Raw genomic sequence first — 19,301 nt, forward strand, 5'->3', positions numbered from 1 at the left:
TGTTTCTATAATTAAAGTTTCGTGGAAATTTCTTCACAAAGAAGTTACAGCGAAGAAGCAAGAGGAAAACTAGTTACTTGCATTTAGTCCCAATCTTATTGTCTGTACAAAAGACTTCTTAAAGTCAAACAAAAACATCGCCTTCAAGGGCTATTGACGTGCCCCACCCCCACCCTCTTCTCTTTCTTTTTTTTTTTTTAACTGTTGAATTGGGATTTTTCCTTTATAAATACAAAGCAAACCAGCTCGATTTTGAAGGTTCAATTTTGCATTGGTTTTTCACCTTCATCGTTGCCTTTATTTTTGTTCTTCTTTTTTCATCAAGAGTAAAAGAACATGGGAACTCAAGCTCCTTCTGATAAAGATTATACCCGGAACGACAGTGTAAGTTGCTCTGAAACTCTTTTGTGCATGCACTGATTTGCCTTGCTTTTGTTTTTTGAAACATAAAGTTCATGAAAGGTTTCCGAACTAGTAGGAGGTTTGTCCTGTTAACTTTATGCTCTTGTATCTGCATGATGTACTTTTGTTCTCTTGCTCTTTGGTTTTCTGTCCGTTTATGATTTTCGTTTCTGTAATTCTGCTTCCTCAACAACCATATGATAAAAGCGTCTGATTAGTTAATTCAGCATAACTTTATGGACTCATTTTCATGAAAACATAATTCTTGAATTATTTTCTCATCATACGAACTTGGAATGGAAAACAGTTTCGACCCAAGGTTTCTCTGCCTGTGATAATTTTGGTTCTCCATCCATTATTGCCTCTCTGCAACTTTTCTCTGCATATATCTGAGATTTGGCTTAAGAAGATGATTCGGGTTCAGTTGGTTCTTTTTTTCAACACACGTGAAACCTATGGTTCATCACGAGTCACCGTGTTGTAATTTATCCATGACAGAAGACACACACTTGGAAGTTAATGGATCTTTTAACCTTAAGCTTACGGCACCTTATTTTCAACTTTGATTGCTTAGAAAGAAACCCAGAGTGAGAAGGAATTGCATTAAACGCCGACTGAAATTTAGATTATTATAGTCCCCTTTTTCCCCGGTGGTAGCGGCTGGCCATAAAGTCTTCAGTCAACACTCAACGTATACATTCATCGTTGTCACAATACTTGTTTTCTAAGTTCAAAGACAAACATCTCAGATAAAAAAAAGGTACACTACCAAACATCTCAGATAAAAAGAAAAAAAAACTTACTTTGTGCTGTAGTCTGTAGAGATCTGCGTCCTGATTATAGTAAATTTTATCAAGTGATTTACAGAAAGGATTCACATGCAAGCACATGGTTGGTTGGTTACTAATACTTTTGAGACAGACAAGCCAAAGTCTTTGACTTGTAGTTTCCTAAGAAAAAGTATGAAATACTGTGCAATGTCTAAGTCTAGTCTAGGAGTTTTACTGTATCTGAAGGCAAAGTAAAACATGTAATTTTACCCCCACAGGTAAAACTGTTGCCGTAAGGTATGGCTGGTAAAACATGTAATTTTACCCCCACAAGTAAAACTGTTGCCGCAAGGCATAGCTCACAGTTTTTTATACTGGCATATGAACGTGGATCAAAACGTGTGAAGTGGGAACCAAAATAAGTGGCCGACAACTTCAGAATGACAAGGACAAGGCAAGAGAGAGCAACTTTTCAGTATTGAATCTACTCATAAGTTGATAACTGATGTAGGGACATTTTGCCCTTGCAAAGATTAGGGAATTCCAATCACAACTTATTTTGAAATGCCCATGTCATCCACTCTTTTAGCACTTATCAGAAGCACTAGGGGATTTACTAAATGGAAAGAGAAGGAATGAAAAGTCCTATTTTGGTGGCTTTCACTAACCTCAACTTTGTCTGGTTGTCTGATTTGCTTTATTTCTCATTTTTTGTCTCTTACATGGTTCACTTTTAGCATTACCTTGAATTATGTATTTTGTCAAAAACTGATAAGAGAGATTTGTTCCTTTGCCTATCACAGTTTGAAGAAAAATTAGCAAGGCAGAAAGCAATTGATGATTGGTTGCCAATTACCTCATCAAGAAATGCAAAATGGTGGTACTCAGCTTTCCACAATGTCACTGCTATGGTTGGAGCTGGTGTCCTCAGTCTCCCCTATGCCATGTCAGAGCTTGGATGGTATGTTCTAAAATGGGAAAAAATTTTAAGTGTTTAATTATTTAATGAATTTAGAATTCCGATGTTTTAGCCAAGCAAGCGTATAGAAAATTAGATAGATTGATGGAGCACTATTATTTGGTTTCAGGGGTCCTGGCGTGGTTGTCCTAGTCCTATCATGGATTATTACCCTGTATACTCTATGGCAAATGGTTGAGATGCATGAGATGGTTCCAGGAAAACGTTTTGATAGATACCATGAACTGGGTCAATATGCCTTTGGTGAAAAACTTGGTCTCTACATTGTGGTGCCACAGCAGCTTATTGTTGAAGTTGGTGTCTGCATAGTATACATGGTTACCGGAGGCAAATCATTGAAGAAGTTCCATGACACTGTCTGCAGTACCTGCCAATCCATTAAACTTACCTATTTCATCATGATTTTTGCCTCTGTTCACTTTGTGCTGGCTCACCTTCCCAACTTCAACTCCATCTCTGGCGTCTCCTTGGCAGCGGCAGTCATGTCCTTGAGGTATATTGCACATCCTTTTATGTGCCATTTCAGATAAATTAAACAGAATCCGAAAAATTCTTACTTTGATTTTTAAATTTGATATGCTAATGCAAGTTTTTAAACGGCCATACAGTTACTCTACGATTGCTTGGGGAGCTTCAGTGGATAAGGGAGTTCAGCCAAATGTGCAATATGGCTACAAAGCAAAGACTGCAGCAGGAACAGTGTTCGACTTCTTCAGTGCCTTGGGTGATGTAGCTTTTGCCTATGCCGGGCACAATGTGGTGTTGGAGATCCAAGCAACAATCCCATCTACACCTGAGAAGCCATCAAAGGGTCCCATGTGGAGAGGTGTTATCGTTGCCTATATAGTTGTGGCCTTGTGCTACTTCCCTGTTGCTTTGATTGGGTATTGGATGTTCGGCAATGCTGTCGAGGACAACATCCTCATCTCATTGGAGAAACCAGCATGGCTCATTGCAATGGCTAACATGTTTGTTGTTATTCATGTTATTGGAAGCTACCAGGTGTGTATCAATCAATAGTGTTCGGATTTTATCATAATTTAATCCATATCACAGATAACTGATTAGGTTTTCGTTTAACTTTTGTCATGTAGATTTATGCAATGCCAGTGTTTGACATGATGGAAACTGTCCTAGTGAAGAAACTAAATTTCAGGCCTACTAGGACACTTCGATTCATTGTTCGCAATTTTTATGTCGGTAAGTAAATTCTTCACCTTTTTTCAACTTACTTGCATGTAAATCAAGGTACTGATGTTTACTAAAAAGGGGATTAGAGCTAGAGGATACTAATTATTATGCTACATCTTTATTTGCAGCATTCACAATGTTTGTTGGCATCACCTTCCCTTTCTTCGGTGGTCTTCTTGGATTCTTTGGAGGATTTGCTTTTGCACCAACAACATACTTTGTAAGCCACATTCTCTCTTCATGCCACCTTCCTTCTTACTTGAAATGTACCAATTCTATTTGAAGAGCTTTTACCCCATTATTCATTTTTTCTCTTGCTTTTTGTTCATTAGCTCCCTTGCATCATGTGGCTTGCCATCTACAAACCAAGAAAGTTCGGCTTATCTTGGTGGACTAACTGGGTATGTAAACTTGATTTAAATTTTGCCATCCTCACTGTTTCAATGTGATTCGAATCAGTGTTTAATCGGTCTTATTTGGTTTTTTTCTTTTTTTCCCAGATCTGCATTGTATTAGGTGTTGTCTTGATGGTAGTATCACCAATTGGAGGCTTGAGGCAAATCATCATTCAAGCCAAGAACTATGAATTTTACTCTTAGGTGGCGTTTGGTACATTACAATGCAATGTGATTACAGGTAATATGATTGCAAGTAATGTGATTGCAAGCAATGTAATTACAGGGAAAATAACATTACAGTGTTTGGTATGTAAGTAAAATAATGATTAAAATGCAAGGAAGATAACATTGCAGTGTTTGGTTTACAAGTACTTTAGTGGAAATGTAATGCTAATTGTCAAAATTACCCCTAATTATTAAAATATAAGTTTAATATATTTATATTTGTTATTATTAATTTTTATATAATATCATTTTTAAATATATTTTTAATATCATATATTTTATTTTTATTTATTATTATAATATTTTATATTTTATTTTTAATATATTATATTTTTTTAATTTTTATATAATATCATTTCTTAAATATATTTTTAATATCATATATTTTATTTTTATTTATTATTATAATATTTATATTTTATTTTTTATATTTATATTTATATTATTAATTTTTATATAATATCATTTCTTAAATATATTTTTAATGTCATATATTTATTTTTATTTATTATTATAATATTTTATATTTTATTTTAATATATTTATATTTATATTATTAATTTTTATATAATATCATATTTTAAATATATTTTAAATGTCATATATTTTATTTTTATTTATTATATAATTTATATTTTTTTCATTTCTTTAATATATTTTTATATTATATATTTTATTTTAATTTGTTTTATCTATATTATATAAATATTAATTTTTTATATTTTATTTTATTCTAATTTTTATTCTTATATTATATATTTATTTTAATTATAATATTATAAAATATTTTTAATAAGATAATAAAGTTGAAGGGTAAATTTGTCTTTAAGAACATTGCAGAGTGCATGTAATGTGATTGCATTGGTTTTGGACTGCACTAGTTGGTGATTTAGATTTTCCCAGAGAAAAGCCATGTGTTTCTTGTTAGATCTTGCCAAAGAAAACCCAAATTAACAGATGATCTTCAAACTGAAATGCAAATCCAGAATGACCTGGGTTGTCTTATTTTACCCCATTTTCACAACAAAATTTTCAATTTTTTCATAGCAGGCAAACCTGTTAGCAAAGCAAGAATAAGTTTATAACCATCAAGCAATGAAATCTGTCTACCAAGTACCAACTAGAATTCAGCCTCATACTGAGCAAATCAACTACTACAAAAATCCCAACATTCGAAATGGAACCAAGTTATGTTTACTCTATCTTGGATCTCCAAAGCTGAACTTACCATAAAATATTCTTTTGCTGGTGTTCTTAGAAATCACAGAATAAGCAGCAGAAACTTTTGAAACAAAATCCTAAACTTATGTTGCATAGACCTGGAAATGAAGATTTGAGAAGTCTGAGCTCAGGAAAGGTGGAACCAGGGGTGGAAACTTGATTCACTAGGCCTTAAGGGGTGATGATGAGCTTTAAGGAGCAATTGCAGTAGAAAGAAGGATGCTTTTTGTTAATCAACCGTGATTAGTGTCATAAAATCTGTATAGTTTCGATTGATGATTCAGTCTAATTACTTATCAAAAGCATAATATGACAAAATCTCAACATCCAAATGGACAAAATAAAACAAACCACCAATAAACTGATTGGCAACTGTTTGCTGCCGTCAATAAAAACCCAACCCAAGGTTTATGCTGTTGCAAGGCCGGCCATTCTTTTTCACCATCTCAATAAAATTAACCTATTGCCCATGATGTGCCAAGCCTGCAACCAAACAAAGAGAAGCAACTTCCATTCCCTTTGACAGCAAGTCTTTATCAGAAAACAAATGGATTATATATACACTATGCAAATCAAAGCATGGAAGCAAAATCCAAGTGTTCTTATCTATGGACCTAAGCTCAAATTATTAATTTGTATTTGTACCATCATATATTATGGTATGCTCTGTCCAATAATTATTCAAGAGCAATGTGAAATATGAAGCAGTGCAGCTTATCCTTGCATTGGTTACTTATACTTGAATTTTCCAATTCAGACTCATGTCTGCAAATGTGAGCATGAAACGAGTGGGGTGAAAAGTGAGGCTGTAAATGTGAATTGATGGAGTGGGTAATTAGGTAAATGTAACCTTTCTGATATTTGAAGTTGGGAGAGGAATATCTGGAGATCTTGTCAGGAAAAGCTGAAGGATGACTCTTCTAAAGATAAAAGGATATGGCCTGGAAATAGGAGATATATCTGGAAATTGGATAGTGTTTTATAAGGTTTGGGTACTGAATGTAAATATTTTGTCAACTGTTTTTGTATAGTTTCCTATGAGCCTATGACTCAGGATTTGAAGCCTCTTTTTTTCTTTGTAAATTTGAAATCAAAGGAGAGTGGGATGTGTGGACTTATAGGGTGAAATTTGTACTGTGGGGAAGGGTATTATTCTGTATGACCAACCAATGATTATTGGCATGTGGCCATAAGTGATGAAATCTTGATCTAAATTCAAGAATCAATCAAATTTGGGTTATCAAAAAATAAATAGTTAAAAAAAAAAGAGTTTATATTTGATATCCTGTGTATACATCAGATTTTGTTATTTAAAAATTAAAAAATTTAAAATTAAAAAATAAAAAAATTTTAAAAAATACTTATAAGATAAAATTAAGGATTAATAATTTTTAAAAATACATGAATAATAAATTTTTTATCTTCTCTTTCTAAATCCCTCTCAACATTTTCTTCCTTTATTTCTCTCCAACTTCATCATCTCTTTTCTTATTGTTCCTTCTTCCATTGAGAGCAAGTTTGATAAAATTGTACAATTTCAAGATCTCAAGGTAATTTTTATTTATCAACTTTAATAGTATATATTTTTGGTGATTTTTATGTTGAATTCAGGGTTACAATGTGATAAAAAATATTGTTGTTTAATAGAGAAATCAGGATCTGTTTAACTGAGTTCAGGGCACTGCCTTTTTATGGGTCTTGTGTTCATGGACCCACTTTTCACTGGGTGTTTAGACTATATTTCACTTGCAGTTGGGCAAGAAGTCTGGTCCTGGGTTACTGTTTATGTCTTTATATCATTTTTTTTCAATTTAAGTATTTTTTTTTTGCAAAAAAAAATAATCTGTACATCTCTCACTCAAAAATCTTGATTAAAAAAAATTTAAAAATTTTGATTTGAAGGTGTTGGAAATTTGAGAAAATAGATGAGCATAATTTTTTAAAGAGAGTATTTGTATTTAAAATGTTTATGTAAATATTAGATTATATTTTTTTAATCGTTGATGAACAATTTTAACTGTTAAAGAGTTAAAAAATCATCATTTTGAAACAAAATGGGTCAAAGTGATCAGAGGGTTTTTTTGATTTTACCCATATTTGGGTAGATTTGTTTCCTGATATGGTATGGAGGAAATTGAGAAGGGAAAGATTGGGTATTTCTGCATTTTATTCAAACTTGTGAGATTTAATTCCTTTTTATATTTTTCCACCAAAAAGGAATAATTGCTGTCTCTGCTAAGTCCTAGAAAAGAAAAAAAAATTATCTAACTCACTAAAATGAATCCTTTATTAATTTGCCAATTTCCCCTTAATTATTATTATTATTTTTTCATTTTTGTAGACTTAACAGGAATCATAATTTTCTTTGCTGTCCTTTTCCTGTTATGCTCCCCTCTAAATAATTTACCATGATCTTAGATGTCAATGCACAATGTATTGGGATGCATGAGGATAGTTTACCATCTTAAGACAATAGCATTTGGAAATTGATTCTTGTTTCCTTATATAAAAACATTTGCATGGGAACAAAAGGGTCACAGTCAAAAGTTCCCTCTCTAATATTTTCTGTATCTGTCTAGGCGGAGTTCACTTCACATTTGTTGTCACTTTCAAGATTTCCTTCTTTGTAACTATCAATCTATATATATGTTCTTGAGTGCTGCATCTTCTACCTCTTCCTACATAGTTCTGCAGAGCATACTTGGTAACCATGGGGACTCAAGGACCTTCTCAGGAGCAGCTCGAAACAAATACCCCGAGCACCGTAAGCCTCTCCCATCCTTCCTGCATATGTTCTTTTCCTTTGTGAATGCTTTTCTTGATCTTTTCTTCATGCAAACGGCTGAAACTCTTTTCATAATGAACAGTTTATGCATCCTTTCTTATGTGGAGGGGGTGATTACGAAAGTTGGAAACCATGTTAATCTGACAGAAGGATTTGTTGTGAATTTCAGATAGACGAAAAGCTAGCAAAGCAGAAGGACATTGATGCTTGGCTTCCAATCACTTCTTCAAGAAATGCAAAATGGTGGTACGCAGCATTCCACAATGTTACTGCTATGGTTGGTGCTGGAGTCCTCAGTCTTCCTTATGCCATGTCACATCTTGGATGGTATGTGCAACACACAACTTTTTTGCATATACTTTGATGAAAGAATGATATTTGAATAAGTTTCCTTTCTCTAATTCAGGGGTCCTGGCATTGTAATTATGATCCTGTCATGGATCATCACTCTATACACTCTCTGGCAAATGGTTGAGATGCATGAGATGGTTCCTGGGAAGAGGTTTGATCGATACCATGAGCTGGGGCAGCAAGCCTTTGGGGAGAAGCTCGGACTTTACATTGTGGTGCCCCAACAACTAATCTGTGAAGTTAGTGTTGACATAGTCTACATGGTTACTGGTGGAAAATCACTGCAGAAAATCCATAATCTAGCCTGCAAGAATGACTGCAAAGATATCAAATTAACATATTTTATCATGATATTCGCCTCTGTCCATTTTGTACTCTCCCACCTCCCTAACTTTAACTCCATCTCAGGGGTCTCTTTGGCTGCAGCAGTCATGTCTTTGAGGTAATGTTCCTTTATTATTCATCAGCTCAGTTGGTCTTTTAAGTGTGCAAAAGCCTAAGTCTAAGCCATAAAATTTAGGGATATTCTACAAATTCAAGCTATATGATGGTCATTAACCAATTGTACTCCTCTAAAAACAGTATCTTAAAAAGCTGGGATGTAAAATGTTCAGTTGTTCATGTTGTTAATGTTCAAATGTAAGTTTTATCTGATGTCAATGTTGTTATGCAGTTACTCTACCATAGCCTGGACAGCTTCCGTTGCCAAGGGTCTCCAGCCAGATGTGCAATATGGCTACAAAGCGACCACAGCACCTGGAACATTCTTTAATTTCTTGAATGCATTAGGAGATGTAGCTTTTGCCTATGCTGGACACAACGTGGTCTTGGAGATCCAAGCAACCATCCCTTCTACGCCGGAGAAGCCTTCCAAGGGGCCAATGTGGAGAGGAGTGGTCGTTGCCTATATAGTTGTGGCCTTGTGCTACTTCCCTGTTGCCTTCATCGGATACTATATGTTTGGCAACAATGTTGAGGACAACATCCTCATCTCATTGCAGAAACCAACGTGGCTTATCATTGCAGCTAACATGTTCGTTGTGATCCATGTGATTGGAAGCTATCAGGTTTGATCTGTTTCAGCTTGGTTCTGCAGGCTCACTTGAATAGACTTTTATGCTTCTGTTTCTGTAAATGCAGCTATATGCCATGCCTGTTTTTGACATGATAGAAACTTTGCTGGTCAAGAAATTTCATTTTAAACCAACTAGAACGCTTCGATTTATCACCCGCAACCTGTATGTTGGTAAGTAAAGTTAATTAACCTTTCTGGTCCAGGGTGTGTATACCATGAAATTAAAAGTTATTTGTTCTTTGTTTCAGCTGCCACCATGTTCGTAGGTATGACTTTTCCTTTCTTTGGTGGCCTTCTTGGATTCTTTGGAGGATTTGCTTATGCACCAACAACCTATTTTGTAAGTCCTTCTGGTTCAGTAGATTGCCATTTGCTAATTCTGACAAAGATGCCAAACTGATATATACCATTAATCCTTTTTCCTGTCATTTCTTCAGCTCCCTTGCATTATATGGCTTGCTATCTACAAACCAAAGAGGTTTGGGTTATCTTGGTGTATCAACTGGGTATATTTTCCAACTTAAAATCATGCTCAAGTTTCTTCCTCTTATTCTCATCTGCCTTTTGACAATAAATCTGATTTGGTTTATTTTTTTAATTTCAGATCTGCATCATACTCGGCGTCCTGTTAATGACTCTAGCACCCATTGGAGGTTTGAGGAATATCATACTTCAAGCCAAGGGTTACCATTTCTACTCTTAAATCATTTCCTGTAACGGCAATCAAGCAAGTAATTCGAATGGACAAATATATGATTCATATCAAATAAGATGGTTAGTTTTTAAGTCAGCTTGTAGCGGGAAATGGTAGCCAAAACAAGGGGTTTGTATTTAAATCATTGCTTAGCATTGGTTGGCTCTTGGGCATACATGTCTTTTGAATGGGAAAGTGGCCCCATGGAACCATCATTGTTTTCATCTTTCTTTGTGTTGATTATGGATTCGTAAGCCTAATGTGCACCACTGTTGCAGTTTTTAGTATTTGTCAATACTCGGCCATGTGAGTCTATGGCTGCTAGTTTTATAACAGAAGGATCTGACAGACAACTTGCGGTTTGTTCATGTTTGGCAGACAATCGAGCATTTCTCTAACCTTTCTATTTTATGAACAGATTCTTGAATGAATAATTTGACCCTCAGGGTGACTTTCTTCTGGACATCATTTGTCAGATGAATTCTACATTGAATCCAACCACAAACAAATTGAAGTAAACCTATTTCCCCTCTGCAGGCAAGATCCCCATACTTGATCACAATAAAAGCTTGTCACAACAAGGTGTCAGACAAGTAACAAATAAAATGCTGTTCTAGTGATGGAGCTAATCCTAGACCATTAACACATCATTAGCTGCCATTGCTCTGTTACGAGATATAAGTCAATGTCCATAGGCCAGAGGAAAGGGTAGCTAAAATGAAATATTGGACATGGGAAGCTACCTACAAGAATAGGCTGTCTGTCAACCATATGAAAATCCAACTGGCATTGCCGAATCTCATTAAAACATAGCCACCATTGTCACCCTAGACCTTGTACCGTTCAATTTAATTCTTAATAACTATTTACAAGGTTCAAGCCAAAGCTACAGATATTGGTTTGGTTCCTTCAAATTGGTTATGTATTCCGTTTGAGTTGAAACATGTTGAAAATAAAACCAAAAATTATCCAGCCAGCAGCAAGAGTGCTTAATGTCAAAGATATGAGCGAAAGTGAAAGAAAACACCGAGATTCGTGCACTATTTATTTGATTATAAAAAAAATCTAAAAGCAACAGGACACTGCACATTTAATGAGTATAATTTCAGAAAATATTCCGTTTGAGTTGTACCAAAAGTTAACTAAACCAAACATGACAATAGACTAATGTGTATAAACTATGAGAAATTCCAATTGTAAAGTAAAATATATCTACTGGTTGGCCTACTCCAACAAGACAGTAGAAAACAAACAGTTAAAGGTATAGTTGGGTGAGAGTAGAGATTGTTGTTCTCTTTAAATTATCAGACCGAACTTTAGGATGGTGATCTACAATGCCTAAGTAGTACCCTAATGCTCAAACAGATACAATGAGAGGACATCTCCAACAAGATATTTATGGTGCAGTTTTGCAGAAGAAATAAGTTTCTGAACTTATATGCTTGCTGCACTAAGAAACTACAAAAGTATTTATTTAAATGCAAAGGAATTCAATCAAAGCGAACCAAAATTCATTCTGAAAGTAATCAAATCCTTCAAACAGAGTTGAACATTCAAATAATTGCAGTAAAATGTTTGCAAAGAAAAACCAGATATACTAAAAGCATAGCTCCACAGAGATGCTTATAGTTTCAATATTATAGAAGAAAATGAGTATCTGAAATTCTCAACTTACTTGCTGGATTGACAAACTACAAAAGTAAGCATTCAAAAGCAAAAGTATTCAATGAGGAAGAACCAACAATTTCCTCTAAAAAGGTATCCATTTCATCCCATAACTTCTTCAAAGGAACAAAGTTGAACGTATGATACACATATCACAATCCTCATCATCTCCTCTGTTATTCTAATTCTTCACCTCAATTGTTAGAAAGAACAAGAAAAATAAAATTAGCTCCCCTTCCCTCCTTTTCCCCATCGAGAAGATCCTTTATTATCATAATTTCTTCTCCAATTTAGCCTTTTTCTCTTTAAACAACTCAGCCCACAAATTGGAAATCCACAGAACACTAACACCAATAGCTGTAACAACGACAAACATCCAAGAAATCCAAAGCCATCTAGGAATCACATGATCAGCTCTCCCACTTATATAAAACACTCCCATTTGGTACACAAAAAATGGACCAAAAATCCCTCTAACAACACTATAAAAGGCATAAAAATAAGGAGACAAAAAGGCGTAAACCTTTGCAGCCAACTCATCATCGTACCTCCTTGCAGCTGCCAAAGTCCAAACATTCTGGCAAAAGCTGGTGACTTCAGCTAAAACCAAAAGAGAGAGTATAGCATACGCGCCATGAGAGACCACGTGGCGGCAAGTGATGAAAACAAAGAGAGTAGCCGAATGATGGCCTATGAAAAGGACGTCTGAAGGGAAGAAGATAATGTAGTGAAGGAGATCTGTAAGAAAATAAGCAATGCTATAATCCAAAACTAAATTCTGGGTTTTTGTGTTTGATGAGGAAAAGCCACGGTTTTGGTCTGAAAAGATTGCAAAAGCGGCTAAGAAAACAGCTGGGGTGCCGTGGAAAAGAGAGATTAAGCAGGAACAAGCTTCAGGACGGATCTTGGGACTCCAGCTTCGGAAAACAAAGAAGTAAGCAACGAAATATATCATCAAAAACATGGACAAAAACAAAGGGAGATTTGGGATTGGGAAGGAAAGGGTAGTATCCATTGAAAGTTTGTCTCTTTGCTTTTTCCCTTTCTTTTTCAGGGTTGGACTGGAGAAGCCCGATGAAATTTATAGGAATTGTGGCGTTGGGATGGGTTGATTTTGGGATGTTTTGGTGGGTTCTGGTAAACTGGGAGAAAAAGGGCGTGCTTTTCGAAATGCTCTAAAGAAAAAGGCTGCCAGAAGACTGAAAAGGAAAGGGTACACGTTTTTAAGAAATCAATCACTGTTTCATGATGGTTACAGAGACACAGTACGATTTTGGCCGCGTCTGTTATCAGACTCTACTTAGATTTACCGTACCTGGTTCCAAAGTATGTTTCTTTGCCTTTTTATGTTAGCTACAACGGAGCTGGAGGTGGAGGTGGAGGTGAAGAAGTATGGTCGGCAGGGAAATCTAGTTGATCAGGAAGTCTGGTTTCTCAAGTATTTGGTTTTCAATGGGATTGTATGTGCTTACGCTTATGAACTTATGATACACTGAACGAATTTCAACCTCAGTGATTACATGACTCAGTAAGTATTGGTCATGAGTTTTAAGGGTACCAACATTCAAAAAATTAGATCATCATTGGGTTAAATTTTATATGACAATTGTATTGTTCAATATAAAGTTGTGGTCAGCTTCTCGTAGTTTGTTTTATTTATGGTCCAAGTTTTTGAGTTAATCAATAGACAAACCAGCCTTTGACTTGGCCAACTTTTTTTCTAATATAAAAGATAAATATTACCATTGTAAAAATGGTTGAAAGAATACAAGGCAGATATTTTGATACTAATATTCTAGCTTAGATAACCACATTATAGCACATCACTATCACGTTCACACTACGACGTCCTTGAACCGAAACTTATCTTCTGAAACCAAGTTTGGGCCTTACTTGGGAACTCTGGTAATGGACATTGAACCCAAAAACCAAATGACGTCGGTAGACTGATGGAAAATGATAACATGGACAAGCCTCGGTAAGCCATCTTCACCCTCGCTAAAACATCCAACACCAAGATGAGATTATAACGCTTCTTCCTGTATTTTGTTGTAATTGCCTCCAATAGTTTAAAGCTCCCAAAAACCAAGCCCTTGCGCCCTCTTGCATTATATTTCAGGAGGGACTTTTATCCCCTGGCAAGATTTTTCCAGGATCAAGATATTCACTATTCTCTTCTTTTTCTCCTCAACTAGTTTCGAAATACACAAGCAGAGTTCAATCTATTTCTCCCTCCTCCACATCATTTACAGGATTTGGAATACTAGGAGGCTCACCTTCTTCCTCCTCTTCATCCTGCTTCATGTACAAACCCAGTTGCTCCAACGGGTTGCTGCTCCCAAACTTGAAACTACCAAAGCCATCCTGAGAGTGATCTGGGCTTGTCTCATCCACTGAACTTGGCAAATGCTCGACAGGGGCAGCTCTAAGCATTTCTAAGTCTTCAAGGAACCTAGAATTCTCATTGATTTCAACAGTCTTTTCCATCTACAAAACACCAGAAAGTGGATATTAAGTACAGAAAAGAGGGCCATTATCAAAATGTCAATACATTGCACTCTTACCTTTAGCAATGCCTGCCGTGCTGCTTCTCTCTCAAGCTCCCTCTTCCGTCTAGCCTCAGCTGCAGCTTCGGCTTCAGCTCGTCTTCGAGCATCTTCAGCAGCCTTGGCTTCTGCTTGCAACCGTGCCTTTTCTGGTCGACATTAATAAAAATTGTTCCTTAGACATTTAAAATATAAATACACAAATTTGTCCATTTCAAAGACATTATTAACTTGTGCAAGATGCGTGTTGACAACCCAAAGACACTAGATTAAAGTTCAAACCTTTCTTCTTCTGCTGCTCAAGTTCCTCTCTCTCTCGACGCAATTTCTCAGGATCCCCCTTGTCACCCTGATCCAGAGTCAAAAACACTTAGAAAAGGTACAGGTCTACAGTAAGTTTCAGTGACCGATGTTAATAACTACCTGTGTAAGTGTCTTCTCTCGAGCTTTTAGAATAGTATCAGCAAATCGATTCTTCAATAAAGCAGCCCTGTAAAGTTTCTCAGGAGAAATCTGTCTCTCGGTTGGAGCGCTGTCCCCTGGATTTTTAATGGGATAGACAGTGAGACACAGCTTTAAATCAAAAAACAGATTTTATTTTTCCTTCTACAATCGTCATTGATCTTACCATCTTGACAACTATCCGACTCAACAGAACTTGGCTTTGGCTGAGAAGTCTGCTCAAGCTGATCCAACCCACTAACACATTCTGCATGAAATGATTTATTAACAAATCTTACAGGTAAAGCAGCATTTACTATTTCATGGCTTTGCCATTCAAGCAAGAAAAGAAGTATAAGAACATTTATCTCTTCATACACATGAAACTACAAATAATATCAATTTAAACACTCACGATTCCTATCAAGAGGATTGTCGACACTTGTCTTTTCATCTAATTGAGCTCCAGAATCTACAGCCTCCAGCACCTGAAGGAGAATGCAACGTAAGATACTAGTTAAAAGTAATCTAGTCCACATTAAACCCCCCTTTGAGACCAGGTCAAACTTTAAAGTTATCAAACACACAATTATAAGGTCAAAGAGCTCAAAGTCTTATATTATTTAAGCCAAATAGAACCAGCACACACCTTCAGTGCATCCACAGGACTTGAAACTTTAGCACCATCAGATTCACTATCAGAACTGCTAGAGTCTGAATCTGCAAAGCACACATAAGAAAGCAGTCATGGAAATGGCATCTAACAACACAAGACCTGCTTGCATTGAACAAAAGTTGGGAAAAAGATAACTAGTACCCACCGGAAAAACCTAAGAAATCAACTTAAATAATACTACCAGTACCAAGAAAAAAAAAAGAGATGGATATATACAGGCAATTAGTTTTGTTAACGGATCACAGTCCTGATATGATATTGATGCCTCTCAACTAAGGTGGAAGTGGAGTAAAATGTGTAAACTTGAGAAATAAACAAAGCTGAAATACAACTGCTAGTAACAACACATGGACTCCAGAACTGTAATTACCACTAAAACTATCCACCTGACATTATAAGGACTTTACCATGCAGGGGGTCAAATTAGAGTTATTGTCTTATCCAAGTTTCTATATCATTAACCAGTTGATAACGAGCAGCCAAAAGTGACTACATTAGCAGGAATGGTATCAAAGCACAAACATAAAGAACCACATTCCTTTTCCATGCGGTATTCAAAAGTCTAATTTTAGTGCACTATTAAGAAGCAAACCTACCATATGTAGGCTAAAGTGGAAGGTATGAGCTGGCATGGAAAACTGATAAATTGGATCCAAAAAACAAATGTAGGGAACTGGAGATTCATCAATTAATTAGAAATGCATGATGCATACAAAATGGAAATGAGAGGAAAATGCAATTACCTCTGGAGCTGCCTGAACTAACAGACTTTGTGCTTCTATGGCCTGTATCCTTCTCTATCTCCACAGGTGGATAGCTTGACACAGGAGGCTCATTTCCCCCAATGTCAACATCCTCATCAGCTTGGTCATTCCCTACAAAGGCAAAAGACTTACAGAAAAGTCAGAAGGAAGTCTCCAAACGTCGCCCAGAAGGTAGGATATTGGGCACAAGGATTTGAAGATAACCTTTGTCTTGTTGCATGGATGAATTACTCAGTCCAGATTCATTCAACAGCTGCATCAGAAAATTTTCCCAAAAAGAAATACAGGAATAAATAATTTTTAGAAGTGGATACCACTTGGCCGATATATTTTTCTTTGAAGCATCAAAAGCAAGCAATAGTACTGATTTTTCAGCCTTTATACAGTGAGGATACATACCTCAATTTCACAAGGTTCAGCTCTACACTGATTTTTCTGTTTCTCTTGCAAATGGTCATCTAAAAGCTTCCGCAATGTGAACAAGGTATCATCACTGAGGTCATCAATATCAATCTCAATTTCTTCCTCTCCAGATTCCCTTCCATTTGAACTGTGCTCTCTCAAGAAATCAATGATATGCATAGGCATTTCAGCTAGTAAAGATTCCAGTTCTCTGCCTAGATTGTGCTTTTCCTCAGCTGTCATTCTCTTTACAGGCTCTGGTATAATTTCTTGGGTAACTGAGGTTGTCTTCCTCTTTTTTGCAGGAGGCATTGTCTTAGAAGATTCTATGTTGTCAGCAGGAGCTTTGCTTTGTACCAACTGGCCACCAGTTACTGGTAACTTCTTCTCGATATTTTTCCACCTCACTTCAAAAAACTTGTTAAGGGTATCAGCCATAATATGGACATCATTTCCAGGGGGATTATAGGTCATTGCATTGCTGAAAGTAAGCCTCACATCAGTGTGAAACTCCATGGGGCTTGCATATGCACCTGAAGTGATCTTCTTTTTAATTGTTCCTAGATCCATTGGTTGCTTTATAACATTAAAGTAGTCTGGAATATTCAACTTCACTACATCAACAGGTTGGTTGAAGACCCACCCATACTGATGGCCCATCAATCGTTTTAGTAAACCCTCACACTGCTTCATCAGGATAATATTTGCGGTATTGGGAGCTGAAGCATGCTTTGCAGACTCAAATTTTCCTGAAGAACCCCGATTCCATCCGCGTCCTTTTCCATTCAAAGGATTCCCTTTCTTGCCTGGCCCAGACGCCATCATCGATGATTTCTGAAAATCCTGTACATGAGGTAGAATTTGCCCATTGCTACAACTAAGAATATCACTGGAAGATGACATGGTAACACCATTTGTCCTTTGCAACTCAACTTTCTTCTGAAGCATTCGTATCTGCTCCAATTCATGGCTCAACCTATGTATCAAATCCTTTCTTTCAGACTGTGACATGTTTGACAGGGAAAGCACTTGTATAGGGGCACCAAAAGTGTCACGTTTATCAGGGTTCAAACTGATGCATTTTCTCGTTGGGGCACTTGAATCTTCTGAAGCAGTAATTTCAGTATCAATTCGTCCTGAGCTACCAGATCCCTCTGATTCACCAGGTGGCTCATATGGCCCACGATAATACCCTCCCGAGAACCTATCACTCTTTGCCAACATCTTAGCCAAAACTTTATCTGGGTACCCTGTTTTACTTCCCTTTAATTCACAGCAAAGGAGCTGCCGGTTTAATCACCATACTCTGCATACATCAAACCATGGGAGCAAAATTATCCCATCGGATTTCTAGAGTAACTTTATATGCCACCCTTTGAATACAACTATTAAAGTAAACTTAGGTAAAAGTTATAAGCAAATTTAGATCAAGTCTAATGGGCATTTACCCTAATCTAGAGATCTTTAACCATTTTGTTCAAATCTTTAAAACTACCCATCTTTGGAAGGACCCAAATTCACCAGATTAAACCCCAGAGAACATTAAGAGTCCAAATTCTCCCATTCCACACCGAACATACCCAGATTCAAACCTTTTCTAACAATGCAAAAGAAGTTAATTTGCATGGTAATTAATTGAACTCATTTATAGCTGAAATAAATCAGCCCTTACATGCATTTACCCAAATCCTGCAACTTTTAACCCTTTTGTTCACTTACTTTAAACTACCTGCAAAAACCCAAATTCACCATATTAAACCTATAAACACCCCAAAAAAAGAACGCACAATTCACATATACTCAATTCCAATTATGCATGAAAAAATTATAATTGCAATATAAAGAGAAAAGCTCAACTGATTCATACTTGAAAATTTATAGTATCATTTACTAGTTCAAAGCTCAAATCTTTACACCAGAAGAAATTTGATACAAAAAAACCCTAACCCAATATCAAACCCCCGCCCCTCCAAAAAAAAAAAAAAACCACCCAAACCCGGATCCAAAAGAACAAATTCTAAAACCCAAGAATAACCCAATAACAATTACCAGTCTTCCACTGCTCCTTCGCTGTCCCAGTGTTCCACGAATCTCGAAAACCCTTTCTTCAATTCCCTACTCTTTTCGGCGACTAAGTAAAAGAAATAAACAAAAATAATCAACAAAAACCCTAGATCAAGAAACCCCAGGGCAATTAATGATTAATATTTGTAAAAATAAAAACAATTAATCTTTTATTGGAATTTTTGAAAAATTTGGATCGCTAAAACTTATTAGCGAGCTATATCGAGAGATGAGAGAGAACAGTGAAAAGAGCTGGCTTTTGAAAGTTCTCTCTCTACTTTAAAAGGGCTTTCGATTACTTTCGATGAATCATGGCCGTTGGATTCCGCATGAAGAGTGATCGGACGGTGAAATTTATCTTAGATCTCAGCCGTCCGTTTTTGGCGTGCTGATTTTAGGACAATTAATCTGTCTTGTTTTTGTCTTTATCGAGTCGATTAAGTAACTAATAACGCGGGATTTCAACGACGGGTGATACAGGTACAGCTGGGGAGGGAAGTGACGTCACGGTTCTATCTTATTGGAGGAATTTTGGATGGCGAGGCCAAATTGATGACGTGGTGGAATGGTATTGGATAATTTTAGGAGAGTACACTGAACGCTGGCTTGACTTTCATGGTCTTCGGAAGGTACCAGAGAAATCAATCAATTA

At 36.2% G+C, this 19,301-nt stretch overlaps 4 protein-coding genes across 5 annotated transcripts; 2 read left to right on the top strand and 2 right to left on the bottom strand.

Moving 5' to 3' along the window:
• Window positions 1–227: 227 nt before the first annotated feature.
• Window positions 228–4,143, top strand: LOC110427932 (lysine histidine transporter 1). Its single transcript, XM_021443577.2, has 8 exons — window positions 228–384; window positions 1,976–2,133; window positions 2,261–2,644; window positions 2,760–3,153; window positions 3,246–3,351; window positions 3,471–3,562; window positions 3,675–3,743; window positions 3,843–4,143. Exons 1-8 carry the CDS (start codon window positions 337–339, stop codon window positions 3,939–3,941), a joined length of 1,350 nt encoding a protein of 449 aa, XP_021299252.1. The 5' UTR covers window positions 228–336; the 3' UTR covers window positions 3,942–4,143.
• A 3,572-nt stretch (window positions 4,144–7,715) lies between these two features.
• LOC110427790 (lysine histidine transporter 1-like) lies at window positions 7,716–10,743 on the top strand. The gene is made up of 8 exons (XM_021443393.2): window positions 7,716–7,950; window positions 8,141–8,298; window positions 8,378–8,764; window positions 8,996–9,389; window positions 9,463–9,568; window positions 9,646–9,737; window positions 9,835–9,903; window positions 10,002–10,743. The coding sequence occupies exons 1-8, from the start codon at window positions 7,897–7,899 to the stop codon at window positions 10,098–10,100; spliced, it is 1,359 nt and encodes a 452-aa protein (XP_021299068.1). The 5' UTR covers window positions 7,716–7,896; the 3' UTR covers window positions 10,101–10,743.
• An 873-nt stretch (window positions 10,744–11,616) lies between these two features.
• Window positions 11,617–13,149, bottom strand: LOC110427840 (DNA-binding storekeeper). Its single transcript, XM_021443461.2, has one exon. It carries the CDS (start codon window positions 12,769–12,771, stop codon window positions 12,028–12,030), a length of 744 nt encoding a protein of 247 aa, XP_021299136.1. The 5' UTR covers window positions 12,772–13,149; the 3' UTR covers window positions 11,617–12,027.
• Window positions 13,150–13,424: 275 nt separating this feature from the next.
• BET9 (bromodomain and extraterminal domain protein 9) lies at window positions 13,425–18,911 on the bottom strand. 2 transcript variants are annotated; one of them, XM_089785516.1, is made up of 12 exons: window positions 18,635–18,911; window positions 18,258–18,314; window positions 16,583–17,891; window positions 16,388–16,436; window positions 16,163–16,294; window positions 15,393–15,463; window positions 15,159–15,231; window positions 14,931–15,011; window positions 14,726–14,841; window positions 14,585–14,651; window positions 14,321–14,451; window positions 13,425–14,243 (listed from the first exon to the last, which is right to left on the bottom strand). In XM_089785516.1, exons 3-12 carry the CDS (start codon window positions 17,807–17,809, stop codon window positions 13,974–13,976), a joined length of 2,217 nt encoding a protein of 738 aa, XP_089641642.1. In that variant the 5' UTR covers window positions 17,810–17,891; window positions 18,258–18,314; window positions 18,635–18,911; the 3' UTR covers window positions 13,425–13,973. The 2 variants fall into 2 exon arrangements, with proteins under 2 accessions (XP_089641642.1, XP_021299050.1); XM_021443375.2 differs by lacking the exon at window positions 18,258–18,314.
• Window positions 18,912–19,301: the final 390 nt, after the last annotated feature.

The sequence above is a fragment of the Theobroma umbraticum genome, unplaced genomic scaffold, assembly GCF_002168275.2.
Source record: "Theobroma umbraticum cultivar Fairchild unplaced genomic scaffold, ASM216827v3 scaffold_239.0, whole genome shotgun sequence".
Taxonomy (NCBI): Eukaryota; Viridiplantae; Streptophyta; class Magnoliopsida; order Malvales; family Malvaceae; genus Theobroma; species Theobroma umbraticum.

Excerpts from the sequence above, each read along its gene's own strand:
- LOC110427932 (XM_021443577.2), top strand. The coding sequence starts at position 337 with ATGGGAACTCAAGCTCCTTCTGATAAAGATTATACCCGGAACGACAGT. Across the intron at positions 385-1,975 it reads ATTATACCCGGAACGACAGT|TTTGAAGAAAAATTAGCAAG; the intron begins GTAAGTTGCTCT and ends TGCCTATCACAG. Across the intron at positions 3,563-3,674 it reads TTGCACCAACAACATACTTT|CTCCCTTGCATCATGTGGCT; the intron begins GTAAGCCACATT and ends TTTGTTCATTAG.
- LOC110427790 (XM_021443393.2), top strand. The coding sequence starts at position 7,897 with ATGGGGACTCAAGGACCTTCTCAGGAGCAGCTCGAAACAAATACCCCG. Across the intron at positions 8,765-8,995 it reads GCAGCAGTCATGTCTTTGAG|TTACTCTACCATAGCCTGGA; the intron begins GTAATGTTCCTT and ends GTTGTTATGCAG. Across the intron at positions 9,390-9,462 it reads ATGTGATTGGAAGCTATCAG|CTATATGCCATGCCTGTTTT; the intron begins GTTTGATCTGTT and ends CTGTAAATGCAG.
- LOC110427840 (XM_021443461.2), bottom strand. The coding sequence starts at position 12,771 with ATGGATACTACCCTTTCCTTCCCAATCCCAAATCTCCCTTTGTTTTTG.
- BET9 (XM_021443375.2), bottom strand. The coding sequence starts at position 17,809 with ATGTTGGCAAAGAGTGATAGGTTCTCGGGAGGGTATTATCGTGGGCCA. Across the intron at positions 15,464-16,162 it reads TAGTTCAGGCAGCTCCAGAG|ATTCAGACTCTAGCAGTTCT; the intron begins GTAATTGCATTT and ends TGTGCTTTGCAG. Across the intron at positions 14,244-14,320 it reads CACGGCAGGCATTGCTAAAG|ATGGAAAAGACTGTTGAAAT; the intron begins GTAAGAGTGCAA and ends GGTGTTTTGTAG.